General features: G+C 46.6%; 1 protein-coding gene across 1 annotated transcript; it reads left to right on the forward strand.

The window, feature by feature from the left end:
* The first annotated feature begins 487 nt into the window (after window positions 1-487).
* GRPEL2 (GrpE like 2, mitochondrial) lies at window positions 488-24,391 on the forward strand. Its single transcript, XM_077824559.1, has 4 exons — window positions 488-611; window positions 12,944-13,100; window positions 16,987-17,068; window positions 19,363-24,391. The coding sequence occupies exons 1-4, from the start codon at window positions 535-537 to the stop codon at window positions 19,716-19,718; spliced, it is 672 nt and encodes a 223-aa protein (XP_077680685.1). The 5' UTR covers window positions 488-534; the 3' UTR covers window positions 19,719-24,391.
* Window positions 24,392-25,212: the final 821 nt, after the last annotated feature.

Below are 25,212 nucleotides of genomic sequence, written 5' to 3' on the forward strand. Positions count from 1 at the left end.
AACAGTTTAGTTATCTATTATAGACTTATAGAAAGAGACCCTCTGTATGTATTACTGGCACGGGAGACCTTAAACTGGAGTGAATAAAGGAAGACTTGGCACACCACTTCTGAACAGTTGCCAACCCCTGGTCTAGACGCCAGGCACCGCTACGGGCGGCGGCGTGTAATATTGCAGCCGCCGGCGGCACTAGGACCCGGGGGTGAGAGCAAGGATGATCCTCCTGCCAGCGCCACGCTCCAGCGACAGGCGCCCAAGCCCTGGCTTAAAGGGCAGCTCCGCGCGGTGCCTGCCGGGATGGGGAGCGCCGCCGCGTGTGCAGTGGCTAATGGGAGTTATAGTCCCCACCGCCCTGTGCTGCCGGCAGCATGTACATAGGTCTGTGCCCGCTGACGCGGGGGCTAATGGGAGTTGGAGTCCATGACGCCGCGGCGCGGGGGCCGACGGGGCCTGTAGTTCTGCTGGGGGCGGGCGCATTGCCCGGCGGGAGGCGCTCAGTCACACGCCAGCGGACCAAGGGAGGGAGGCGGGAGCATGGCTGGCAGGTCCCTGCGGACGGCCCGGCACTACCTCATCTCGCTGCTCTCGTTGGGCGCTCGGCGGCCCAGCAGGTAAGGCGGGGGGAGCCGGCTACTCGTCCTATCACACAGGGGCCCCGTCCACAGCGTTTCCTGGCCCCGATCGCTCCCCTGCCCCCCGTGCTCTCTGTGTGCCCATCACCGTGGTGCTTGGGCTGTCCGCGCTGTGCAGGGAGGCGGGCGTGGGGGGCTTGGCCGCTGATCCACTGCGGGCTAGCAAGGGAGCCCGGGCGGCTGCACTCTCGGGTGAGCTGTGTGCCACTGCTAAGTACTGCCTGGCTGCTGCTCCGGTGCCCTGCCCAGGCAGACGGGGCTGGAGGGGGGGGCGCGGCGCGGCCGGGGTCCGGTGCCCTGCCCAGGCAGACGGGGCTGGAGGGGGGGGCGCGGCGCGGCCGGGGTCCGGTGCCCTGCCCAGGCAGACGGGGCTGGAGGGGGGGGCGCGGCGCGGCCGGGGTCCGGTGCCCTGCCCAGGCAGACGGGGCTGGAGGGGGGGGCGCGGCGCGGCCGGGGTCCGGTGCCCTGCCCAGGCAGACGGGGCTGGAGGGGGGGGCGCGGCGCGGCCGGGGTCCGGTGCCCTGCCCAGGCAGACGGGGCTGGAGGGGGGGGCGCGGCGCGGCCGGGGTCCGGTGCCCTGCCCAGGCAGACGGGGCTGGACGGGGGGCGCGGCGCGGCCGGGGTCCGGTGCCCTGCCCAGGCAGACGGGGCTGGAGGGGGGGGGGGCGCGGCCGGGGTCCGGTGCCCTGCCCAGGCAGACGGGGCTGGAGGGGGGGGGGGCGCGGCCGGGGTCCGGTGCCCTGCCCAGGCAGACGGGGCTGGAGGGGGGGGGGGCGCGGCCGGGGTCCGGTGCCCTGCCCAGGCAGACGGGGCTGGAGGGGGAGGGGGAGGGGGGGGGCGCGGCGCGGCCGGGGTCCGGTGCCCTGCCCAGGCAGACGGGGCTGGAGGGGGGGGGGGCGCGGCCGGGGTCCGGTGCCCTGCCCAGGCAGACGGGGCTGGAGGGGGAGGGGGAGGGGCGCGGCGCGGCCGGGGTCCGGTGCCCTGCCCAGGCAGACGGGGCTGGGGGGGGGGGCCGCGGCGCGGCCGGGGTCCGGTGCCCTGCCCAGGCAGACGGGGCTGGGGGGGGGGGGGGCGCGGCGCGGCCGGGGTCCGGTGCCCTGCCCAGGCAGACGGGGCTGGGGGGGGGGGCGCGGCGCGGTTGGGGTCCGTTGCCCTGCCCAGGCAGACGGGGCTGGACTGGGGGGGTGGGGGGCGCCAGTGTGCGCTACTGTGGAGGAGGGGGAAGACGTCGGAGCGCAGCCAGGTTAAAACCTTAAAACGCGGCCCGTGGTCCGAGCTCCTCCGTTTTGGGAGGCCACCTTGAGGGCCTCGGGCATGGTTTTCACCTGGGGCTGTGCGCCTCCCACCCGCGGGGGAGCAGGGCCAGCAGCCTCAAGCCGCTCCCCGGGCCAGGGCCCCTGCTGAGTGCTGGCCTGGCCCGCAGAGGGGAGGGGGCCCCTCCCAGCAGTGAGCCGACCCCCCCCTTGACTTGCACTTCTGTTTTCAGCTTGTCCTTCCTGTTCCTAAATCAGGTGTAAATAGGTACTATATTTAATTTAATCTCTAGCAATAAAAGGAAGAAAAATTGCTGGGTGCTGGTACTGAGAGGAGGAGAAGGTAACTGAAAGTAAGGAGGAACAGGTGTTAATCACTTCTGGGGCACAAGGGCTAGTAATTCAGTCTATGTATTTCAGGAAAGCTCCAACCATAGACCTTGTTGGAGGCGTGTTCACTGCGGTCATTTTTAAGGCTTTTAATGAGAACGTGGGTGGCCCCTGTTTCTTTTTGAGGCCAGAAACAAATGTAGCTGCAGCTGGTCCATGACCAGGTCATCTAGAGACTGCAATAATACAAATAAATAATCATATTGGGGCATATGTGTGGGGAAATTAGTATATGCTGACAAAGCTCTAGGTATGGAATTGGTGCAGTGTGTATATAGAAAGCAAATTGTTGTCTAGAATTAAAAAAAAAAAAACAAACCATAAAAACCAGTCTTGGCTACACAAGGGAAAATGGCACACAAGTTCCCATTGCTTCTGCTGCACTGATGGAGGGCGTAGTGTGGACAGGCTCCCTGTGGCTGAACCTGTTGTAAAAACTCTTCTAAATACATGAGCTTACAGAAGGTTTAACTAAAATAGTTTTAGAAGTGGGTCTCGGCTGCAGGAAACTTGCTTACGCAGGGGATCCCACTGGTGCAATGAACCTTTGGAAAAATTTGGTGAAACATCCTGGGTATAGACATAGCTATCTTAATGGAATCTGAATGTGTATTAAATGGATTTTCAGATAACTAATCAGAAATAAGAGACACAAAGTGGAGACGTAATATCTTTTATTGGGCCAACTTCTGCTGGTGAAACAGGAAGCTTTCAAGCTTACACAGAGCTCTTCAGGCAGATGCCTAGTGCTTTTCCTCTTTCTCTTTCACCAAAAGAAGCTGGTCCAATAAAAGATATTACCTCACCCACCTTATATCGCTAATATCCTGGCATCAACATGGCTATAGCAACACTGCAAACAATAATCGTGAAAGCAAGATATATTTCGAAAAGCACATTCTTTGAACAGTTCAGCTTGCCTCTAAAAGGAAGTGGTTGTATAGTAAATGCAGTGGGACAAGTTCTGCCCTCGCCTCCCACTGACTTTATCTCAGTGTTAGAAAAGCAGACAAGTGGCCTTATGAATACAGTTCTGTGCCTCTATAAACACCTTGCAAAAGGCTTTTAAATTTGTCAATTAGTGTAGTGTTGCTGCTTTGTCCATTACATACATAACCTAATATTTTATATTCTTAAAGTGTTTCTTGGGCTTAGTTTCTAGCAAGATTTGAATACAGTTGTACTGTGTATCTGATTGGGGTAGTTGACTTCTGTTTTGGGTGATTTAACCTGGAGGCTTAACTTGGAGTGTCCATTCTACGTGAGTCCCACTTCAGACCTTGTGTTAAAGCACAACTGATGTCTACTAGTTGGTTCCTTGGTTGAAATGCAGACAGCAGAGAAGGGGAAAGACAAAGGGCTCACAGGTTTATTCCAGATTTATCACTCTAAAGGGAAATAAGAAGAAAATTTAAGCAAAATAAAATGGAGAGTTCCCATATGTGCTTTGGGAACTGCTGGGCTTGGGGTTTGTAGTAAAAGCATGTTATGTCCAGAAATCCTCCCCTTCATGCACTCTTGTGTACTGGGTAATTATCCTTGTAAATGTGCTGTCAGCTTGAAATAGGTGTGGCCTCTGATCTGTAGATGGTGTCATTGGGATTGTTCATGACAGACAGTCAAGCCGCATCAGTAGTGTGAAACCAGTCCATAGATGCAAAATGTTAAATGTATCCTCCAATTGCACACTGTCATGCTAATAAAGTGACTGTTAGGTGGATGATTGCATTGCAGAAAGTGACATTCAGATTGGATTGTCTGTCCTGGGTCTTTGACATGTGTGCCTGGGATGTGTAACTGATTATCATTAGAGAAGCAGGCTTCCTCACATCCAAAAAGGGAACATGGAGAGAAGCTTGAATTGGGAGAAGAGATAATATGAGACAGGTGGGTGTTCAGAAAGTGGATTAGGGAACTTCAGACTGTTGTTTGACATCCTGTAAGGTGGAAGGAGAGATGGTGCTATGTATCTTATCACACACCTACCCGTCTCATCATTTAAAGTCTGAGGTTTAAGGATAACTGGATTAAACTATATGGATAGATTTGGGTGTTGTCCCCTAAATCCTCTTCTACCCCCACTGATCTGCCCATCTCGGGCTCTGGTTTCAGAGTCTTTCACATCCAGCTCACTCCTTCAGAGATTTCCCCAGTGCTGTCACTGTCATGTCAGAATTTCCTAACTTCCTCTCGTATAATTACTCTCTATTCATAGTTGTTTTCAGTGTTGATGTGGCTATGTTGGTCACAGGATATTAGAGATGTAAGGTGGGTGAGGTAATGTCTTATTGGATCAACTTCTGTTAGTGAAAGAGACAAACTTTTGAGCTACACAGAGCTCATCTTCAAAGAAGTTGGTCCAATAAAAGATGATACCTCACCCACCTTGTCTCTCTATTCCTAGGAAAACTGGGGTTAACACTGTGTCTGGAAGGCGGGACAGTATTACAGTAGCTGCAGATAAACACTTGTTTGTTTCCTTAGTGTAGTATGCGCCTCATATCTCTTAGGAAGAAGCAAACTGTGCAGCTTTTTCCTGTGTTCCATTCCATATGGCAGTTCTGAGCAAACCCTTTTTAAACATTGCTCTGTGAGAGAGCTCTTGTTCCTCCTCTGCCACATGAGGCAGGCTAATCCAAACAGCATGTGGGAGTTGGGACTTTCTGTAGGATGAGGGTGTGTTTTGAGACTTGGATTTGGTTTCAGTAGCTTGGAAAGGGAGTCCATGCAGGCAGCTCTCTGCTTCACGTAGGCAGGTTTCTCTGGCTGAAACTCTAGCTCATTTATTCCTCTCTCGCTCTTGCATGCATACACACCCACCCACCACAAGTCACATGCAATCAGCTCACTAAACTTCTGTTCCTGGGAAGTGAATGAGCAGCAACACCTTGAAATATCTATATAGGGTTTTAAAGCAAAATTTGTCTGGATCTGTGGATTATAAAACTGTAGGTGATTGAGCTGCCAGTTACATTTCAAGGCTATTTTGGCTGAATGGTTCATCTGCTGCATGTTTGTTAACTTCAGTGACTGAAGTTTATGTAAATGAAATGTAAAAAGTTTATGGATCAGAAGTCATAATTACAATTCATATACTCAAGCCATATACACTTTTTCCTCTACAAATCTTAAAATTTTCCAAACTTGCACTGATCTGTTTTGAAATCTAAGCTAATTTTTCCCCCTACGTGTGTCTCCTTTTAATTATGGGAAATAGTGACCTGTTAATATTGTTACCTTCTTTTTAAAGAGCAACTTTTAATTAACTGCTTGCCATTTGCAGCTTTTAATTCTAAAGTAACACACCCTAGTTATTTTTAAGTCTCTGCCTCTCTCTGTCTTGTGATAGTGAACTGCATTTTTGTGGCATGACTGGCTAGACAGTTGCATCCTATCTTTTTATCTATCTCTTAGTGGGATAGTCTCTCTCCACTGAGACACAGGATCTCATTCACAGATTCCAAGGCCAGAAGGGACCATTGTGATCATCTAGTCCAGTGGTTTCAAATTTTTTTCTGGTGACCCAGTTGGAGAAAATTGTTGATGCCCGTGAATCAATGGAGCTGGGGATGAGGGGGCTGAGGCAGAGGGTTGGGGTTCGAGGGTGAGGGCTGCAGGGTGGGGCTGGGAATGAGAGATTCAGGGTGTGGGAGTGGGTCAGGGCTCTGGGCTGGGGGTGCAGGCTCCAGGGTGGGGCCGGGGATGAGGGGTTTGGGGTGAAGGAAGGGGCTCAGGGCTGAGGCAGAGGATTGGGGCATGGGCTTACCTCAGGTGGCTCCCAGTCAGCTGCGCAGTGGGGGTGCTAAGGCAGGCTTCCTGCCTGTTCTGGCACCGTGGACCGCACTGCGCCCCGGAAGTGGCCAGCAGCAGGTCCGGCTCCTAGGCGTGCAAGCAGCTCCACAAGGCTCTCACCCGCAGGCACCCCTCATACACCCCAGCTCCCATTGGCTGGAAACCAGCCAATGGGAGTGTGGAGGTGGTGTTCAGGGAGGGGGGCAGCGCACCGAGCCCCGTGGCCCCACCCCCACCCTCCGCCGGCCTAGGAGCCAGACCTGCTGCTGGCCACTTCTGGGGCGCAGCGCAGTGTGAGAACAGATAGGGACTAGCCTGCCTTAGCCGGGCAGCACCGCCGACAGGACTTTTAACAGCCCAGTTGGCGATGCTGACCAGAGCCGCTGCGACGCAGTGCCTTACATTCCACGACCCACAGTTTGAAAACCACTGATCTAGTCTGACCTCCTGTATAACACAGGTCAGAGAACTTCCCCCAAAATAATTCCTAGAATGTATCTTTGAGAAAAAAACATCCCATCTTGATTTTAAAATTGCCAGTGATGGAGAATCCACCACCATCCTTGGTAAATTGTTCCCATGGTTAATTGCCACCCTCACTGTTAAAAATGTATTTTCAGTTTGAGTTTGTTTTGCTTCAACTTCCAGCATTGAATCATGTTTTACTTTTCTCTGCTACACTGAAAAGCCTGTTATCAAATATGTGTTCCCCATGTAGGTACTTATAGACTGTAATCACATCAGTGCTTCACTTTCCCTTTTGTTAAACAAAATAGATAGATTCAAGGAACTCAGTTACAATATGGCATGTTGTCTTGTGGCTCTTCTCTAAACCCTTTCCAATTTATCAACATCCTTCTTGAATCCATTTAGCTGGAGTAAGTTGGAAAGAAATAAAAATTGTTTGTCAAAAGTTGTTTATGGCTTTACATAAGGAACGCAAACCATACTTGTTCTCAGCTTTTGGTTCAATTTTAAACCAGCGTTGATACCCTGTTCAATAGTGGTTAAGTTTAATAAAGTAAATGGGACACCACTGTTAGTTTGTACACTGAGATATCTTCAATCTATCTCTTTAATGTTGCACTGTGAAGTCTATTCTGTAGTGCAAAAGCTTGCTCAGTCTTCAGCCATTATAATAGATTTGAGGGGGAAACCATCACCAAGATAGATTTGGCTGGCAGTTAGACATCACAGCAGTAGGCACCTTAAAAGTGCTCCAAATCACATCCCTCTGTCCAGAACAGATCTCCATGCTGTGGTGGTTAAAATGCTAGCAGCCATCAGCTCCTAGTCTATGCTGGTACTCTCACAGATAGAGCTGGAATAATGGGTAATTTTTTTGGAAAACAGCTTAGTGTAGACAGGCCCTAGAATAGTTCTTGGGTTATTACGTAAGGATTGCCTAGTGCAAGGACAGCCACCTCATGGTAGCAGGGTTCACAGGGCAAATTAGTGTGCAGCAAACTAGTGTGCTGTAGATTTGCACCCTGGCTTGCCGCACACTAAAAGGGACAGTTTGCCATGCAGATGGTGCACTAAGCACCTAATTAGCAGATATTTATATGCAGATGTAGTTTGGAAGGGATAAGGAAGTTTCTGGGTATCGGTTGTTGGTCTTGTGGGACATGGGACAACCTCCTTTCAAAGACAAAAGAGCGGAGAAGGTGGCCTGCTGAGTGAGGAATTGTAACACTATTCGCTGTTAACTAATAGTTAGGCTTGATGGTCATAGGTTGGTGTAAAGCTTTTGGTTACCATGTCAACAAGCCTTTTTTAAAGGAGATATTGAAAATCTTGGTTTCGGGGAGAGCTCAACAGGCACTCCCAAGAATTTAGAAACTCTTGTTCAGCAGATGCCAATGTGCTTTCTGAATGGAGCCTTCTTGGAGGAACACTTCCCCAAACTATGAATGTAATCCTAATCTGGTGTGAAGTTTGAGAGGATGATGAGCAGGCTTGGGGTGAGCACAGGACTTGGAGCCAGCGAATTCCTGAGTGGCAGTCCTGGTTCTGACATAAACTCTTTCTGTGACTTTCTGAAAGATATTGCTGCTCTGCCTCAGTGTCCCATCTGTAGATTAGGGGCGTTAAATAGTGACTCCGCTCTCAGGGTGGCATTATGGTTAGTGTTAGCCAAAGGCTTTGAAGTTCCACGTAAGTGCTAAATGTTTTAATTATTTTGCAGGCTGTGCAACCTGCTGCCTGTTTTGCAAGTTGACTGAAATGTCTCACATGCTGATTGATTTTTTTTCTATTTACTTAACTAGTTTTTGAGAAAGTCACCAAGTTGTGTTGGGACTAATTCCTATGAACCTGGATAGTACTTAGTGTTTATACAGCTTAGTCCAATTTCCTGACTCTCGTGGTTCTGTAATTTCAGCTGCCAACGTAGGAGCCAGCTTGTTCTAGAATCAATCTGATGAAGTGAGCTGTAGCTCACGAAAGCTTATGCTCAAATAAATTGGTTAGTCTCTAAGGTGCCACAAGTACTCCTTTTCTTTTTGCAAATACAGACGAACACGGCTGTTACTCTGAAACCTCTCCGGGGTGAGTGACCTGGCTGTTGCAGCATGAACCACAGTAGCTTAGTCTCCAGGCTTTTAGGCGCACACACTTTTCAGCAGGTGAAGCAACCTGAAAGCAAGGATTCTGAACTAGATACGAACATGCCAAGTTGTATGGTTATAAGTTTTATTGTCCACCTGGGCTATATCTGCTTTTTTCCCCAAAGAGCAGATGCAGCTCTCTGCATTTGAACTCTGTTTACATATTCCAAGTAATTTAGGCCTTGTCTAAACTACAAAGTTTTGTCGGCAAAAGTTATGTTGCTTTAATTAAAGCGCTTTAATTAAAACGAGGGCTGTCAAGCGATTAAAAAATGAATCATGATTAATCGCGCAATTAATCGCACTGTTAAACAATAATAGAATGCCATTTGTTTAAATATTTTTAGATGTTTCTACATTTTCAAATCTATTGATTTCAATTACAACACAGAATGCAAAGTGTACAATGCTCATTTTGTATTTATTTTTATTACAAATATTTGCAATGTAAAAAACAAAAGAAATAGTATTTTTCAATTCACCTAATACCAGTACTGTAGTGCAATCTCTTTATCATGAAAGTTGATCCTGCAGATATAGGATTATGTACAAAAAAATAACTGCATACAAAAATAAACAATGTAAAACTTTATAGCCTGCAGGTCCACTCAGCCCTATTTTTGTTCATCCAATTGCTCACACAAACAAGTTTGTTTACATTTGCAGGAGATAATGCTACCTGCTTCTTGTTCACAATATCACCTGAAAGTGAGAACAGGTGGTTCACATGGCACTGTTGTAGCCGGCGTCGCAAGATATTTATGTGCCAGATGCGCTAAAGATTCATGTGTCCCTTTCATGCTTCAACCACCATTCCAGAAGACATGCATCCATGCTGATGGCGGGTTCTGCTCGATAACAATCCAAAGAAGTGCGACATGTTCATTTTCATCATCTGAATCAGATACCACCAGCAGAAGGTTGATTTTCTTTTTTGTTGGTTCAGTAGTTTCTGCATCAGAGTGTTGTTCTTTTAAGACCTCTGAAAGCATGCTCCACACCTCATCCCTCTCAGATTTTGGAAGGTACTTCAGATTCTTAAACCTTGGGTCAAGTGCTGTAGCTGTCTTTAGAAATCTCACATTGGTACCTTCTTTCATTTTGTCAGATCTGCAGCAAAAGTGTTCTTAAAACATGTGCTGAGTTGTCATCTGCGTCTACCATAACATGAAATATATGGCAGAATGCAGGTAAAAGAGAGCCAGAATTGAAAAAGTGAGTTCAGTCACAAATTTAAATATTGTAACTCATTATTTTTTTAAGAAGTGTCATCAACGTGGAAGCATGTCCTCTGGAATGGTGGCCAAAGCATGAAGGGGCATACGAATATTTAGCATGTCTGGCATGTAAATACCTTGCAATGCCAGCTACAAAAGTCTCATGGGAATGCCTGTTCTCACTTTATTGTGACATTGTAAATAAAAAGTATGTAACATTAGCTCCCGTAAATGTAAACAAACTTGTTTGTCTTCGCAATTGGCTGAACAAGAAGTAGGACTGAGTGGACTTGTAGGCTCTAAAGTTTTACAATGTTTTGTTTTTGAGTGCAGTTATGTAACCAAAAAAAATCTACATTTGTTAAGTTGCACTTTCACAATGAAGAGATTGCACTTCAGTACTTGTATGAGGTGAATTGAAAAATACTATTTCAGGGGCTCTCAGACTTTCTTTTTGAGGCCCCCCCCAACATGCTATGAAAACTCCATGGCCGACCTGTGCCACAATAACTTTTTTTCTGCATATAAAAGTCGGGACTGGCATCAGAGGGTAGCAAGCAGGGCAATTGCCAGGGGCCCCATGCCACAGGGACCCCCACGAAGCTACATCGATCAGGCTTTGGCTTCAGTCCTGGGTAGTAGGACTCAGGGCCCTGGGCTTCAGCCCCATGTGGTGGGGCTTCAACTTTCTACTCTGGGCCCTAGTGAGTCTAATGCTGGCCCTACTGGGTGGCTCCCCTGAAACCTGTTCACAGCCCCCCAGGGGGCCCCAGTGAGCTGTAGCTCACTAAAGCTTATGCTCAAATAAATTTGCTAGTCTCTAAGGTGCCACAAGTACTCCTTTTCTTTTTGCGGATACAGATTAACACGGCTGCTACTCTGAAAACTGCAATACAGTATTTGTATGAGGTGAATTGAAAAATACTATTTCTTTTGTTTATCATTTTTACAGTGCAGATATTTGTAATAAAAAATAATATAAAGTGAGCACTGTACACTTTGTATTCTGTGTTGTAATTGAAATCAATATATATGAAAATGTAGACAAACATCCAAAAATATTTAATACATTTCCATTGTATTCTATTGTTTAACAATGCGATTAAAACTGCGATTAAGCACAATTAATTTTTTGATTGAATCGTGTGAGTTAACTGCGATTAATCGACGGCCCTAATTAAAACCACTGTTGCATGTCCACACTAGCTTCTTTTGTCAGCAGAGTGCATCCACACTAACAACTGTTGCATCGACACAGAGAGCAGTGCAACACTGTGGTAGCTATCCCTGTGTGGCCATTCTTATGAGAGACTTATGTGCCAAGCAGAGCCGAGGGCTGACATGGGGGGTGTCCCCTTCCTCCTGCCTCAGGATAGGTCGCTGCAGGGTGCTTTGGGAAGGGTTTGCAATGCTTTATGGGGGGGCAGGTATAGCATCCCCTGATGGAGGTTTCTCAATCCCATCCTTCTCGGAGCTTCCAGTTCCTAGTAGATTGTCAGCTTTTCAACTGAACTGTGTGAGGGGAGAGAGAGGAGAGTGGTATATCTGGGGCGGGGGAAACAGCAGGCTGAGCGACCTATTCTGAGGCGGGGGAAGGGGACACCCCGCACGTCAGCCCTCAGCTCTGCATGGCACAGCAGTCTCTCATAAGAATGGCCATACTGGGTCAGACCAAAGGTCTGTCTAGCACAGTGTCCTGTCTTCCAACAGTGGCCAATGCCAGGTGCCCCAGAGGGAATGAACAGAACAAGTAAACATCAAGTGATCCATCCCCCATTGCCCATTTCCAGCTTCTGGCAAACAGAGGCTAGGGACACCATCCCTGCCCATCCTGGCTAACAGCCATTGGTGGAACTATCCTCCATGATGGAACTAACCTCCTCTCCCCAGGCAGCCCGCTCTGCCTGCCTGCCTGCGGTCCTGTGATTCCCTCCCAGTTCTCCCACAGTCTCTTCAGCTGCTGGGAGCCACAGTCTGAGCAGCCTGGTGAGCTCCCTGTGCTGAGGAGTGTCAAAGCAGCACACTAGTCTGTCCCACCCCCTCCGCCCCCCACTTACGCCGCTTCCTGCAGCAGCAGTCTGCCTGCTGCTAAGTATCAGGGTGTAGCCGTGTTAGTCTGTGTCCACAAAACAACAAGGAGTCCGATGGCACCTTAAAGACTAACAGATTTATTTTAGCACAAGCTTTTGTGGGTAAAAACCCCACTTCTTCAGATGCATGGAGTGCAAATTACAGATGCAGACATAAATGTACTGACACATGAAGAGACGGGAGTTACCTCACAAGTGGAGAACCCAGTGTTGACAGGGCCAATTCGATCAGGGTGGATGTAGTCCACTCCCAATATAGATGAGGAGGTGTCAATTCCAGGAGAGGCAAAGCTGCTTTTGTAATGAGCCAGCCACTCCCAGTCCCTTATTCAAGCCTGTTGCTGTATTCCTAGTGCAGGGCAGAACAGGAGCATTCCATGTTAATGATTTGCTCTTTGTTCCCCAAACGGAGCAGGGCGCAGTTGTCACATACTTCCAAGAGCTTTGAAAGGGGAGGGGCACATGCCTGCGAGGCAGCAGAGATCAAAACAGTGAGCAGGCAGGCATTGTGGGATACTGGTGGAAGCCAGTTGTGTGGACAAAACAAACAGCAGTGTCTACACTAACACTTTGTCGCTTTAACTTTGCTGCAAAAAACTTTATGCTTGTCGCTGAGGTGGTTTTATTTTGTCAGCAGAACAGCAGAGGTTTGCTGCCAAAAGTAGCTTTGTAGTGTGGACATCTCCCCTGTTTTGTCGGCAAAAGGCAGCTTTTGCCGACAAAACTTTGTAGTGTAGGCAAGGCCTTGGTGTCTGACTGGCGCCAGTCACTGAATTATCTAAGCACCAAAGCGTGATATCTGCCTTTCATATCTGCTTATTTTACATGAGTTAAGATCCTACCTAGGTGTCTCCAAACAGAATGTGCTTTTAACCTTGATGATGGGCACAAAGCAACATCTTCCCTTCTGAGCTCTGGATCATGTTTCTCTTCCTTCTTTGCCCTGGGCTTGTATTTCAGAGATTGCCTGTGTGTCTTCAGCACTGCGGCCCAGCAGAGGAGCACGGGAGATGAATGTGGACCAGAGGATCCCCGCGATGAGCCAAGACATCCCCTTTCTCAGCGAACTCTAGAGCTCAAAGCCAGCAAACTGGAAGAACAAGTCCGTGATTTAACTGTGAGTCTACCACTAGCAGCATCTTAGCAAAGGTATCCCCATGTCTTCAGGGTTCATTCCCTTCAAAGTGGGAGGGCTCATTCATTTCACTGTTAAGCCACCTGCCTGAATACATTATAGATGACATCTTTCATCCCAAAGCTCTTCACCACAGAAAGGCAGCCATCTCCAGGCTGCAGGGTGACAACCAGCTACCCTTGCATAACATTAGGAGGCAATGCCCAGTTAGCAAAGTGCTTTATGTCCTCCTCCAAAACATCAGCTGTTGATTACTCCTGGAAATAGGAGACCAGACTGGATGAACCAAGTAGTCTGATCCTGGCTAGGAAATCCTGTGTGTGTTAGAGATTCCCTTTTCAAATCTTTGAGTGTTGTCTATTTAGACCTGCAGTAATTTTGCCTGTGTCTTGTGAGAATTCAAAGGATGATGATCCTGATTAGCCTGGCCTTATGGCATTAAAGGATCACCAGGTCTTAGAAGGGTTTATACAGTTCAGATAAATGTGCAAAATGATCCAGCTCAGGCAGGCCTGATGTGTGGAATGTATTTAGCTGCTTTTCTTACTTGAGGAGATGGTTTCCTATGCATTTGGAAATCAGCATCCGTTCTGAAATCCTGCTCTCTAAACTCTAGGTACAAGGTGTTGTGGCCAAGTTACTCTTGCTTTAGGTAGCAGAGCAGTGTTTCTTCCCTCTACCATAGGCGCCAACTCCATGGATGTTCCAGGGGAAAAAATAGTGCGTGCTCAGCAGCTCTGCAGATCAGCCCCTTCCCCTGCACCCCTCCCACCCACTGCAATCAGCTGTTCAGGGACTTGCAGGAGGCACTAGGGAGAAGGGGGGGGGGCGGGAAGAGGGGGGGTGGGGGGAAGAGGTGGAGTGGGAGCCTCTACCCTTGCCTTTATCCCTCTCAGTTCCTTCATCTTATCAGTTAATCACTCTCATCATTTTTAGAATGGAATCACTCATCCCATCTCTGTGAACTTGTAATCACGTCCTAGCTCACCCACTCCTTCTGCATTTCTAGACTTCGCCTCCTCCCTGTCCTCTCCCTGTGACTCTCCACAGTTGAAAGAGATGGCTGTTTCATTTGTGTTGCATCATCTTAACTGGAACACCCTCATACTTCCACCTCAAAGCAATGAGTTACTTCCGTTCTGTAACCCTTCCGCCATTGTACTAATTTCAATTGAATTAATGGGGTCAAAGATGTTAATGTGACCCTGTCATAATCCAACGTTAAACAGATCTCAGCCTGCTTCGTTTCATGGCAAACACATGATTAAAATTTTTTTATCTTTTGTTAAAGATACAGAAAAGAAAGGAAACAGGTAAAGTATTATGTAAGGCTTTCATTGTAACAGCTTGCCTTGTTCCCTTTCCTTTTTGCCATAGAGTCTTTAGTGGGGAAAATTCCCTGGCTGACAGGCTCTTCGATGGTATTAAAGATCCTAATAACTGTCCCTTTTTTAGGGAAAAGAGAGAAAGCTAATTGAAATGGGCTGGAGCTGCTGTTATTGTTAAAGTCCAGTCCCATTTTCAAGAACACAAAATAAGATGCACACAAAAGAGAATACTTTCCACAGTTTGCATCCGATGAAGTGAGCTGTAGCTCACGAAAGCTTATGCTCAAATAAATTGGTTAGTCTCTAAGGTGCCACAAGTACTCCTTTTCTTTTTGCGAATACAGACTAACACGGCTGTTACTCTGAAACCTAACAAAAGAGAAAAAAGAACAACAAAGACAGAAAATGCAACTTCCATTTCTGGTATTGACTTTCACTTGCAACCTCACTATTGGAGAAACAGAGGCATGGTGCACTGTCTTATTAGCCACTCTGAGATCTGGCAAACTTGTACTCACATCGGGCTGTTTAGGGCATTGCTTTTATCTTCCTCTCTGGTTTACAATGGTGTTGCAAAATACCCAGTCTTGGCCAACTAAGTCAGACTCTTATTAGAAGGAAAAAGGAGATGGGTAGGAAAGAGAAGAAATAAGGTGAGGAAGGAAAAGGACACCTGGGATGGGTCTGGAGGTGTGTGACAATGTCACATCCCAGGTGGTGGTTGGGATTTAGAGAGAGCAGGTGGAGGTGGTGATGTCATCTGTGTCCCTCTCTTGTCCAGTCTGGTCAGGGCATCTCTCAGGATCAGGACGGCCCAGTGGTGTTACAATAGACGGTGGGATCCCAGGAGACAGCGGGGGTGGCAGCCATGGTGGTAAAGCTTGCTTCAGCAGTGGCAAACTGCTGCTTGATATTTTTTTCTCCCAAAAGTCTGGTCTTTTAAAGATCCCAAAAGGGAGTGATGGGCAAAATATCCCAACTCCTTATGTTCACCAAGTAGGCTTAATTTCCAGCACCCTGATTTTGGTTAATTGATTTCCAGTTGAGAGCTTCTCTTGTTTATCAGGCTTGATTGTAACCCAGTCCTTGAGTTACATCAGTAGGACTTTTTGTTTGGATTAATTCAGCCTTTGTCTCCCTTTTGCATCTTTTTCCATCAATTTGTATTATTATAGATTGTGCCATTTTGTGAGCTTTCACTCACTTCTTACAGTTGAGCTCACAATTAAGGTAAATTCATAGCCATCATTACTGGCTGATGCTCTGAATCCCTTTAAGATTCTGTACTGTTTACATTTATAAAATGGGTTTATCCACCAAGCTATAAGTTCCTGAGTAAATAGTAAATTAGCACACCACTAATGTATTAACTATATGAACTTCCTCCCCAAGACGGCTCCAAGCTCCCTCATGGATACACCGTGCCTTAAGGGCAACAGACTTTGGCCTGACAAACTAACAGGGCAGGCAAACAGTAGAGTTGAGAGCCCTCTCTTGAGATTCCTCCTGCGCATCATCACGTTATGAAGAGTGCTACAAACAAATCCATTTTATTGGACTTCTCTGTTGTCTCTACATCTTGCAATATTTCAAATTCTATTTTCACTTGCCACATTGCTACGTTTGCATTGGGATAAGAAGAAAATGAGGGTGGCAAACCTACCAATGTGGCACGTGAAAATAGAATTTGAAATATTGTAAAAGACTCCACTTCAGCTGAGGCACTTTCTGAGAAATGTTACTCCTCACTCAAACAAACGGGGTTGTGGGGGGTGTGAGAGAGAGAGAGAGGTGACCAATACTATTTTATCATAGTGCCACCACTGTCCAGTTGGGGAGAGCAACTGGTTCAGCTACTGTGGGTGTGAGCAATGTTGGCAGCCCTCTATTGAGGAGCCACCACTGTCACAACGATTTGAGCACCGTGATTAGACTTGTTCCAAACAGGGTTAATTCATATGGTACTAAAAAGAGCTGATCTTCCCTAGGGGTGCCACCTCTGCCAACACTGGTTCAGCTGCACTGGTGAGATTTTTTTTGTAGCTACCCCCTTGAGTAGGAAAGGCTAAAGAAGAGGGAAAGATGCAGGGCCTTTCTAGAAATTATTACCCTGACAGCAGCTATCTTCTGCACCAGCAAAGCATCAGCCGATTGCACATTCATTGCTAAGACCTCCCAGTCAGCTGCTAAGTGAAAGAATCCATCAAGAGCTGCACCTTGAATGGTCCAAAAACAGCAGACTGACCTGACCGTGCAGAGTGGTCTGCTCAGCTGTGCCCCAAATCCTCCTGACCAGTGACTTGGGTGCTGTTAATCTGCTCCTAGTTTTGCTGCCTCAAGCAATGGGAGAGGCCTTTGGGCATGTGTGTGCTTTGTAAATGGGGTCAGGGAGCCAGCATGAGCTGGTAACTTGCAGGGGGAGTATCTCTTTAAATAGATTGTCTGTGTAGGGGGATACAAGGTTCTCCAGCAATAGGTGTGGCCCTGTGATGGATCACTCCCCTTGTCTGATGCCTGTGCCCGTTGCTGTGTGTGTGCAGGAGCGATACCGGAAAGCCTTGGCGGATTCTGAAAACGTCCGGAGGAGAACACAGAAGTTTGTGGAAGATGCCAAGCTGTTCGGTAAGCAAAGAGCTGCTGGCACTGTTTGCGGCAGCGTGACTTGCTTGGCTAAGCAAAGTTAAGAAACAGAGCAGAAAGTACAAATAAGCAGCTTCCCCTCCCCGTCCTTCTGCCCTTGTTCTTTCTAAAGCCTGTTGTGTTTGGCCTGAAGTGACTGGTGGCTGGACTCGCTAGCTGTTGTATCTGCATGTTCACCCAAATCCTGTGGGCTTATCTCGGTGATAGCCCTAGGACTTGTTTCTTTTTTCCAAGGTCTGTTTTGTAAGAATGATCTATACTAATCAACCATACATCCTTTTGGATTTTGGGAATGTATTTGTAAAATGCTGCTGAGCTGGTGTAAATCAGCGTAGCTTCCTTGACTTCATCGAAGATGATTTACACCAGCTGAGAATTGGCACTTGGAGTTTATTCCAGGCTCTGTGCAATGTCATTAAACCGCAATCTCCTTTCTAGTACTGAGATCCTGTTCTTCCCTTCACCTCCACTATGAAATTAATGGATGTAGTGCATGCTGGGGTAGAAGCCAATTAATGTTTCTCAATTAATGTATTCTTAAAATATGTTGAGTAAACTTAGTGTTGGTGAAATGGGCTGGATTGATAGCTCTGGAGACTGATATCCTTGATTATCCACAGAGCAGGTGCAACATGAGAAACAGCAGAGCAAGCATTCCAAACTCTGTCCTGTCAATGTACTTTAACCCTTCTGTGAAGGGACTACCTCTAGGGGTGAGAGGATAGTTCAGTCCCCATGGAGAATCCAGTCCTGGGCACCTTTGCTTAGACTGTCATCAAAAATGCTAGTTATGGTTTTATGTGATGTGGGCACCTGTCAGCTTGGAACTGGGCTGAGTCGTCCACCTCATATCACATAGGTTGCCAAGTAATCATCAGATGGTAGCACTCTAGGATACTACTGGTATGACTTTGATTCAAGCCAGAAACCTAAGGATAGAAAGCTCTGTAGCCCATATCAGTCCTAGGAGTTTCCTTTTTTCTCATTAGTTAACGCTCATCAGGAGGCTCTTGGAGTTTATCCTGGGTAAGAGTGCCTATATTTCCTTTGCTTTGTGCCTGCCTGGTCTGCTTGAAAATAGCTATTGCATTCAGGGTCCATCTACATTGTTGGTGCTCTTGAATTTCCTGGGGTGTTTTTATAGTGTATGTTTTAGGTTTGAAGGAAATAATAAAGATTCTTGCTTTACATTAGAATTGGTCAGCTGGGAAGACATGGGGTTCAGTAAGGCATTGGAATAAGCCCGAATGCAAGGCTACATAGACCAATATCTGATCTGCTATGGATGCTTCTCGTCTCTTCTTTCTTCTCCTCCTCCTCCATATTGGTTCTCTACATAGCTGTCAAACCTATATATGAAGGAGTATGCAGTGTTTAATTGTTGCTAATGTCTTCCCCTTTCCTCTCCCATCTATCTCAGATCCCTTTTTGTTATGTTACTAAGGGTATGTCTATAGTACCCAGCAGGCAGCGATCGATCCAGGGGGGTCAATTTATCACCTCTAGTCTAGACAAGATAAATCGACCCGCGAGCGCTCTCCTGTTGACTTCCGTACTCCAGCGCCACGAGAGGCGCAGGCGGAGTCGACGGGGGAGCAGCAGCAGTCGACTCACCACAGTGAAGACACCGCGGTGAGTAGGTCTAAGTACGTTGACTTCAGCTACGTTATTCACATAGCTGAAGTTGCGTAACTTAGATCGATCTCCCCCCACCCCACCCCCCAATGTAGACCAGGCCTCAGTGAACATGTGCCTACCACCTGAGAGAGGGTTTTTTTGGTCAATCTTCATATCAGATTCTCTGCAACCAGAAATATACAGCTGCCCAAAATGTATACAAACTGAGCTGGGTTTCCTAAACGGCAACAAGGTTTGGATTCTAGACCACGCCTATGTTACCAGGGGTCACCTGAAGTCTCACTGTAATGTCCCAGGTTACAGGACAAACAAAGTATTGAGACTCTTTGTGAAATAACTCTGCTTTATGGAACCTGTATATATTGCATAGCTATTGATCTGCCTAGGTATATACTTCACCCCTTACTATGGTCTCTGGGAGCCTGTAGTGCACTCTTAAGTACTGTCTGTACAATACTGAGGTCCCAGTCGCAGGAGTTGCTGAATGCCCTCAGTTACCATTGAAGGCAGTCATCTCTTAGGATCAGTCCCTTCTAGTGTGGCATGGCAATATGCCCAGGGTGATGCTGTAGCCTTGCACTGTCTACCACTGAATTGACATTGCTTAACATCCTGCCTATTTGTGTATGTGGCTGCAGGGATCCAGAGTTTCTGCAAGGACCTGGTGGAGGTAGCTGATATCTTGGAGAAGACTACTGAGAGCGCTGCAAGAGAAGCAGAGCCTAGTGACCCAAAACCAACCCTCAAGAAGATCTATGAAGGCCTCTCCCTCATAGAGGCCAAGTTGCAAAGAGTATTTGCCAAGCATGGCCTTCAGAAGATGAACCCCGTCGGTGGCAAATATGATCCATACGACCATGAAATAGTCTGCCATGTGCCAGCAGAGGGAATGCAGCCGGGCACAGTGGCCCTAGTGACTCAGGATGGCTATAAACTCCACGGCCGCACTATCAGACACGCACAAGTTGGTGTGGCAGTAGAGTCGCAGGAGTAATGTGGTGGGTGCTCCCACTGGGATCTGGGACCTTAATGAGCTGAGGACTCTGCCACACAGTGGCGATAGCAGCTGCATGTCTTTTCTTTATTTATTAAGCTAGGTTTGTATTGTACATTGGCTTCTTCACAACATGTGCATAATCTTGGCTTTAATTCCAAGAGGCTCAATTATTTAATGTCACTTTTTCTGAGTGTGTGTAATACTGGAAGTCCTGCTATTTATCAGAAGCATGTGGCACTGCTAGCTCCCCTTCTCTGTTGGATTCACGTCTCTCTCAAAACTTACACTGGGGGAAGAGGGAGTTGGGGAGAGAGAATCTGAGAGCCAGGAATTTATGCCTTCCAATCCCAGCTCTGACATACTCTTTCCCTGGCTTTGGGCAAGTCACTTAACCACTCTTCTTCAGTTTCCCTATATGTAAAATAGGGATATAATAATACTTACTGACCACCTCACAGGGCCGTTGTGAGGATTAAATAATATTTGAGATGCACCGTAGAGATGAAGAGCTCTAGCTAAGTGCTAAGTATTATTGTGAGACTCTTTTGTGGTCTTTTATTTTTTTTTTTCCCATTTCCCTTACGCAGAAGGAGCTGTGAAAGCATCTGCCATTTTCAGCCAGACTTTTCTCATCTCTCTTCAGAAAAAGCAATTCTGAATTAACAAAGCCTTAATCATCTTGTATTTGAGTATGGATGAGGGTTTTTTAAAAAAAAAAAAAATTATCAACTGAAACTTGATCAGATTAATGTTTGCTCTCCAGCTAAGACTTCAGACCTGCAGAGCTGTCCCTAGGGGACAGTGAATCAGGGTGACCGCTCCCAGCCCCACACTTGGGCTGGCGCCGCATAGGCGGTGGGTGAACCGCTGGCTGGGGGAGGGAGAGCCACACTTGGCTGTTTGGGAAGGCACTGCCTCCACCAGCCTCTCCTAGACGCTTCCGGCGCAGTCAGTCCCGGAAGTGATGTCACTTTCACCCCGGTCCCCACACCTCCCTAGGGACAGCCCTGCAGACCTGTCTGCTTCTCACTGAAGTTAAACAGTGGGAGTGACACCAGGCAGGGGGAGCAGGAACTATTCTCAAGTCTCAGCCACTGAGCAAGGACCTAGGCCTGTTCTCCAAACAAGAAGTATTTTTAAGAGAAGGGAAATCTATCTCTAGATCATTTGTGCTACAGCTTCCAAGCACCAGAAACGGTTCACTCTTTACTAACCCTGAAAGGGGAAATATGATCTCTTATTTTGTCAACAAAATACCAGCTAACAGATACACAATTAACACTGATGACTTTCCCAACCCTAATTCATAGCCTATTTCTGCCTGGCTGTGGATAGACATCAAATTTAGGCTTTATTTCATTTTTTTTAGATGGAAGGAGAGAAGTCTTAGCAAAAGCTCCAAGTGTCCTTGAATCAGTTGCAGCAGCAATTATGAGCAAGTGAAGAGAGGCAGGGATCCAAGTGCCAGTCAAGAGTGGGAGCTGGCCAAAAGTGTTCTAGCTCAAGGCAGTCTGGCTGGTGCTGCCTGGTGAAAGATCATAGGGCATGTGTATCTCTGTTGCTGAACAGTTTGTATGTGATACCTTCAGCTAAACTGAAAGGATGGGTAGACTCCTCATCCCCAGCATTACTGACTTACTAGATGCTAATGTCTATCTCTGAGCTAAATGGGAATCTAACCCTCATTTAATGAACAGCAGAAGAAATAATGGAAGAGAAGACCCCAAGCTATCAGCTGCATTATAAAAGGCAAGGAGGGTGAACAGTTGTACTTTCAGGTGGTTCTTTCAGGAGTTCTTGCCCTCTCACTTGCTATCCAACCTATGGTCTGGCAGGTGTTTGGGCTCTGCTTCCAAAGACTTTTGTCTAGTGCGGCCGCCAGCTCTAGCTCGGAGGTATTCCTTTGCAGATGTGAGATGCTGAAAAAGGCAGGAGAGGTACCCATGGTCTTGTTGTGATGGCTCTTGAGATTACAACCTCCCTCAATAGGCAGCTACAAATTAAGACTTTCTGGGAAGATTCCATAAACATAGAACATATTCATCTGAATGAGTTTCATTCAAAGACAGACATGTCTTGTCTCTTATGATTAGTGCAAAACTGCCTCTTAATGACAACGGTACCCATAGTTCCCTTGGGGGTGATTCAGTGTTCCAGTTCTTCATTACAAAACACTTCTTAATGTGTGTATGTGCCTCTGACCATTTAGGATGTTGAGGCAGGTACTTGAGATCTCAGCCCTGGAAATCAATACTTCATGGGAAGTTCTAGCAAGCATCCACTTAAGTTTCTTTATCTGTGTAACTTCTACAATACTGGCGTACCTTACAGGGCTGTTGTGAGGATTAATTTAAGGTGTATAAAGTGCTGTGAGTTCCTTTGACTAAATGTGCTAGAGAGAAGCATGGTATCGCTGCTGTTGATTCTAGTTTTCGACTTCACTTTGAATCCCACAATGAAAGTGCAACTAGGCAAACCTTTGGGCCAATCTCCCAAATTCCCTAGCAGGAGTTACACAGCTTAGGCTAATTTTGGACCTGTTGCCTTTCAAACACACACACACACCCCTCATGTGGTGTAGGTTGTCTATGGCTAAGTTGAATTTCTTCTGTGGAGATTCCTGTCCCCTTGCTGTCTTCCATGGTTTGTGTAAAGCTTGCACGCTAAACACAGGGGGCCAGATTTCTCTTTGGCATAACTCCTTTGCACTTCAGGGAGTTACACCATGGAGGAATTGGGCCCTTTGGCTTTTTCTTCCCAGTCACTTTATGACGGCCTGACCTGAACACAGAAGTGTATTAGAAGGGAAGGTTTGGCGGAGGAGGGAAAATGTCACATAAACACTAATCATTTCCACTTTAATACACCCGTGAACCTTGGAACTTGAGCACTTAATGTAGATGACTAGATAACAAATGTGTGTTCAGCTGGAGTCATGGGATAAGATAGGAAGCAAAGGGTAGAAATAAACAGTCAGTTTTCACAGTCGAGAGAGGTAAATAATGGGGTCCCCCAAGGATCTATACTAGGAGTAGTGCTGTATAACATATTCATAAATGATTTGGAAAAAGGTAAACAGTGAGATGGCAGAGTTTGCAAACACAAATTTACTCAAGATAGTTTAAGTCCAAAGCTGACTATGAAGAGTTACGAAGAGATCTCACAAAACTGGGTGACTGGGCAATAAAATGGCAGATTAAATTCAGTGCTGATAAATGCAAAGTAATGCACATTGGAAAACATAATCCCAACTATAAATACAAAATGATGGGGTGTAAATTAGCTATTACCATTCTTGAAAGAGATTGTGGACTCATCATGAATAGTTTTCTGAAAACATCTGCTCAATGTGAAAAGCTAACAGAATGTTAAGAACTGTTAGAAAGGGGATAGATAATAAGAAAATATCCTAATGCCACTATATCATCCATGGTAAACCCACACCTTATATACTTTGTGCAGTTGTGGTTGCACCATTTCAAAAAAGATATATTAGAGTTGGGAAAAGCACAGAGAACGGCAACAACCGTGATTTATAAGTAGGGAACAGCTTCTATAAGAGGAGAGATTAAAAAAACTGGGACTGTTCATCTTGGAGAAGAGACTAAGGGGGGGGAGAGGACAGAGGTCTATGAAATCATGACTGGCGTGGCGAAAGTGAACAGGGGAGTATTATTTTCCCCTTCACATAACACACGGAATGAAATTGATAGGCAGCTGGTTTAAAACACATAAGGAAGTACTTCACACATTGCACGGTCAATCTGTGGAACTCATTGCCAGGGGATGTTGTGATGACCAAAAGAATTAGATAAGTTCTTGGAGGATAGGTCCAACAATGGCTATTAGCCAAGATGTTCAGGAAGGCAACCCCCTACTCTGGGTGTCCCTAAACCTCTGACTGCCCTGGAACTGGACAACGGAGGATGGATCACTTGATAAATTGCCCTGTTCTGTTCACTTCCTCTGAAGTATCTGGCATTGGCTACTGTCAGAGGACAGGATACTGGGCTAGATAGACCACTGGTCTGGCCCAGTATGGCTGTTCTTATGTGGTGTTGGTCAGTAGAAATGGCTTTCTGCTCTTGGACTCTGACAACTCTCCTTTATGTTAGCAATCACCTTACTTCATGACCTCTGTAGATCTTGCCAGTGGGGCACATTGGGGTTCAATTCTTCCATGAGGCTCCCAGTGGCACGATCATATAAGTTTGGCAGCCTGTCTGTATGCAGCGCAAAATGTGAATGTTATGTGGACCTCAAATTCTCAATATTTCATTAACAGATTCTGTTGAAACAGCTGTGATAAATCAATTGCTATTAGCACTCTGATTTTAAAAATATTTAAGTTTTTATATTTTAGTATTTTTTTATTTTAAAGCACAACATATTTTGATATCACTTTTGCTGAGTCAAATGAACAAAGAATTGCTGATCTCCAAAAAGTTACATCCTTGTAGTTGATAGGAAACCTTCTGTATGGTTTTTTTCATATGTTTCTATGCTCTTATTTACCCAAAGGTTCTAGCTGTATGAAAGGGAAATTCATATGGAAGTGTGGGGAGTGGTGCTGATGATTGATGACAGAGATTTGAGTTAATGTTGGAATTTGCTGATTTCTTCTAGATGTCTGGATACTGTGTGTGCTAATAAACATTTTTTTTTCAGGATTTTTTGACTGTTGAAATGTGTTGCGCATTGCAAGTGCTGTTTAAATGTGGGCAGTACTGTAGGGTTAAAGATTTGTAGCTATTCTAGTTCCTGCTGTTTAGAGTCAGATGCATTCATCTGGATTTTTTAGTGATCCTTCATCTGGACTCCCAGAAATATTGTTCATGTCTCTGACAGGCTCTGAGCAGGCTCTTTCACACTCCCACAGGTATGCTGTCAGGGATCTCTGTATTGGACTAAACCATCTGGTGATGTGATGGCATCATTGCTCTCCCATGCTTCCTGGACTGTTTGCCGTGTCCATAAATACAGCCCTCAGTCTAAGCCCATTTGCACAGAGAAATGCCTTACTGCAAAATGATCGGATGCTACTGCATCTCCCAATACTTCACCTTGCAAATCACTGCACTTATGTGACTCACGGTCTGTCGCATTTTGCCCATTTCGATGCAATATACTCGAGCAAGTTTACTCCTTATTGACGACTCATTTCAAATAGCTTTATTGTACAGTGTTACCCTCTTCAACTGGAACTCATTGTCATCCGAAGGTAGGTTATGGTCTCTGGGATTTACTGAGGAGGACAGGCTTCCTGCTCCCCTAGGACTAAATGCCTTGTTATTGCCTTGTCCTGTCCCCACCCCAGATCTTCATATTGTACAAGGTCTGCCCTCCATTCTGGTTTTGGCTGAATGTAGGGAACTTATACCGCTTTTTTGGTGGGTCCCTCTCTCCTAATTTTGCCGGCAGCTTTGATTATCCCTGTACAGCACCTATTCCTGGGGGGGCCTCTGCAGTTTATTTCCAAGTGGCCAATATG

This window comes from Eretmochelys imbricata, chromosome 8, assembly GCF_965152235.1.
Source record: "Eretmochelys imbricata isolate rEreImb1 chromosome 8, rEreImb1.hap1, whole genome shotgun sequence".
NCBI classification, from domain to species: Eukaryota; Metazoa; Chordata; order Testudines; family Cheloniidae; genus Eretmochelys; species Eretmochelys imbricata.

Bases quoted from the DNA above. Each gene is read 5' to 3' on its own strand.
- GRPEL2 (XM_077824559.1), top strand. From the start codon at position 535: ATGGCTGGCAGGTCCCTGCGGACGGCCCGGCACTACCTCATCTCGCTG. The intron at 612-12,943 runs GTAAGGCGGGGG...CTTGTATTTCAG, and splicing joins GGCGCTCGGCGGCCCAGCAG to AGATTGCCTGTGTGTCTTCA. The intron at 17,069-19,362 runs GTAAGCAAAGAG...ATGTGGCTGCAG, and splicing joins GGAAGATGCCAAGCTGTTCG to GGATCCAGAGTTTCTGCAAG.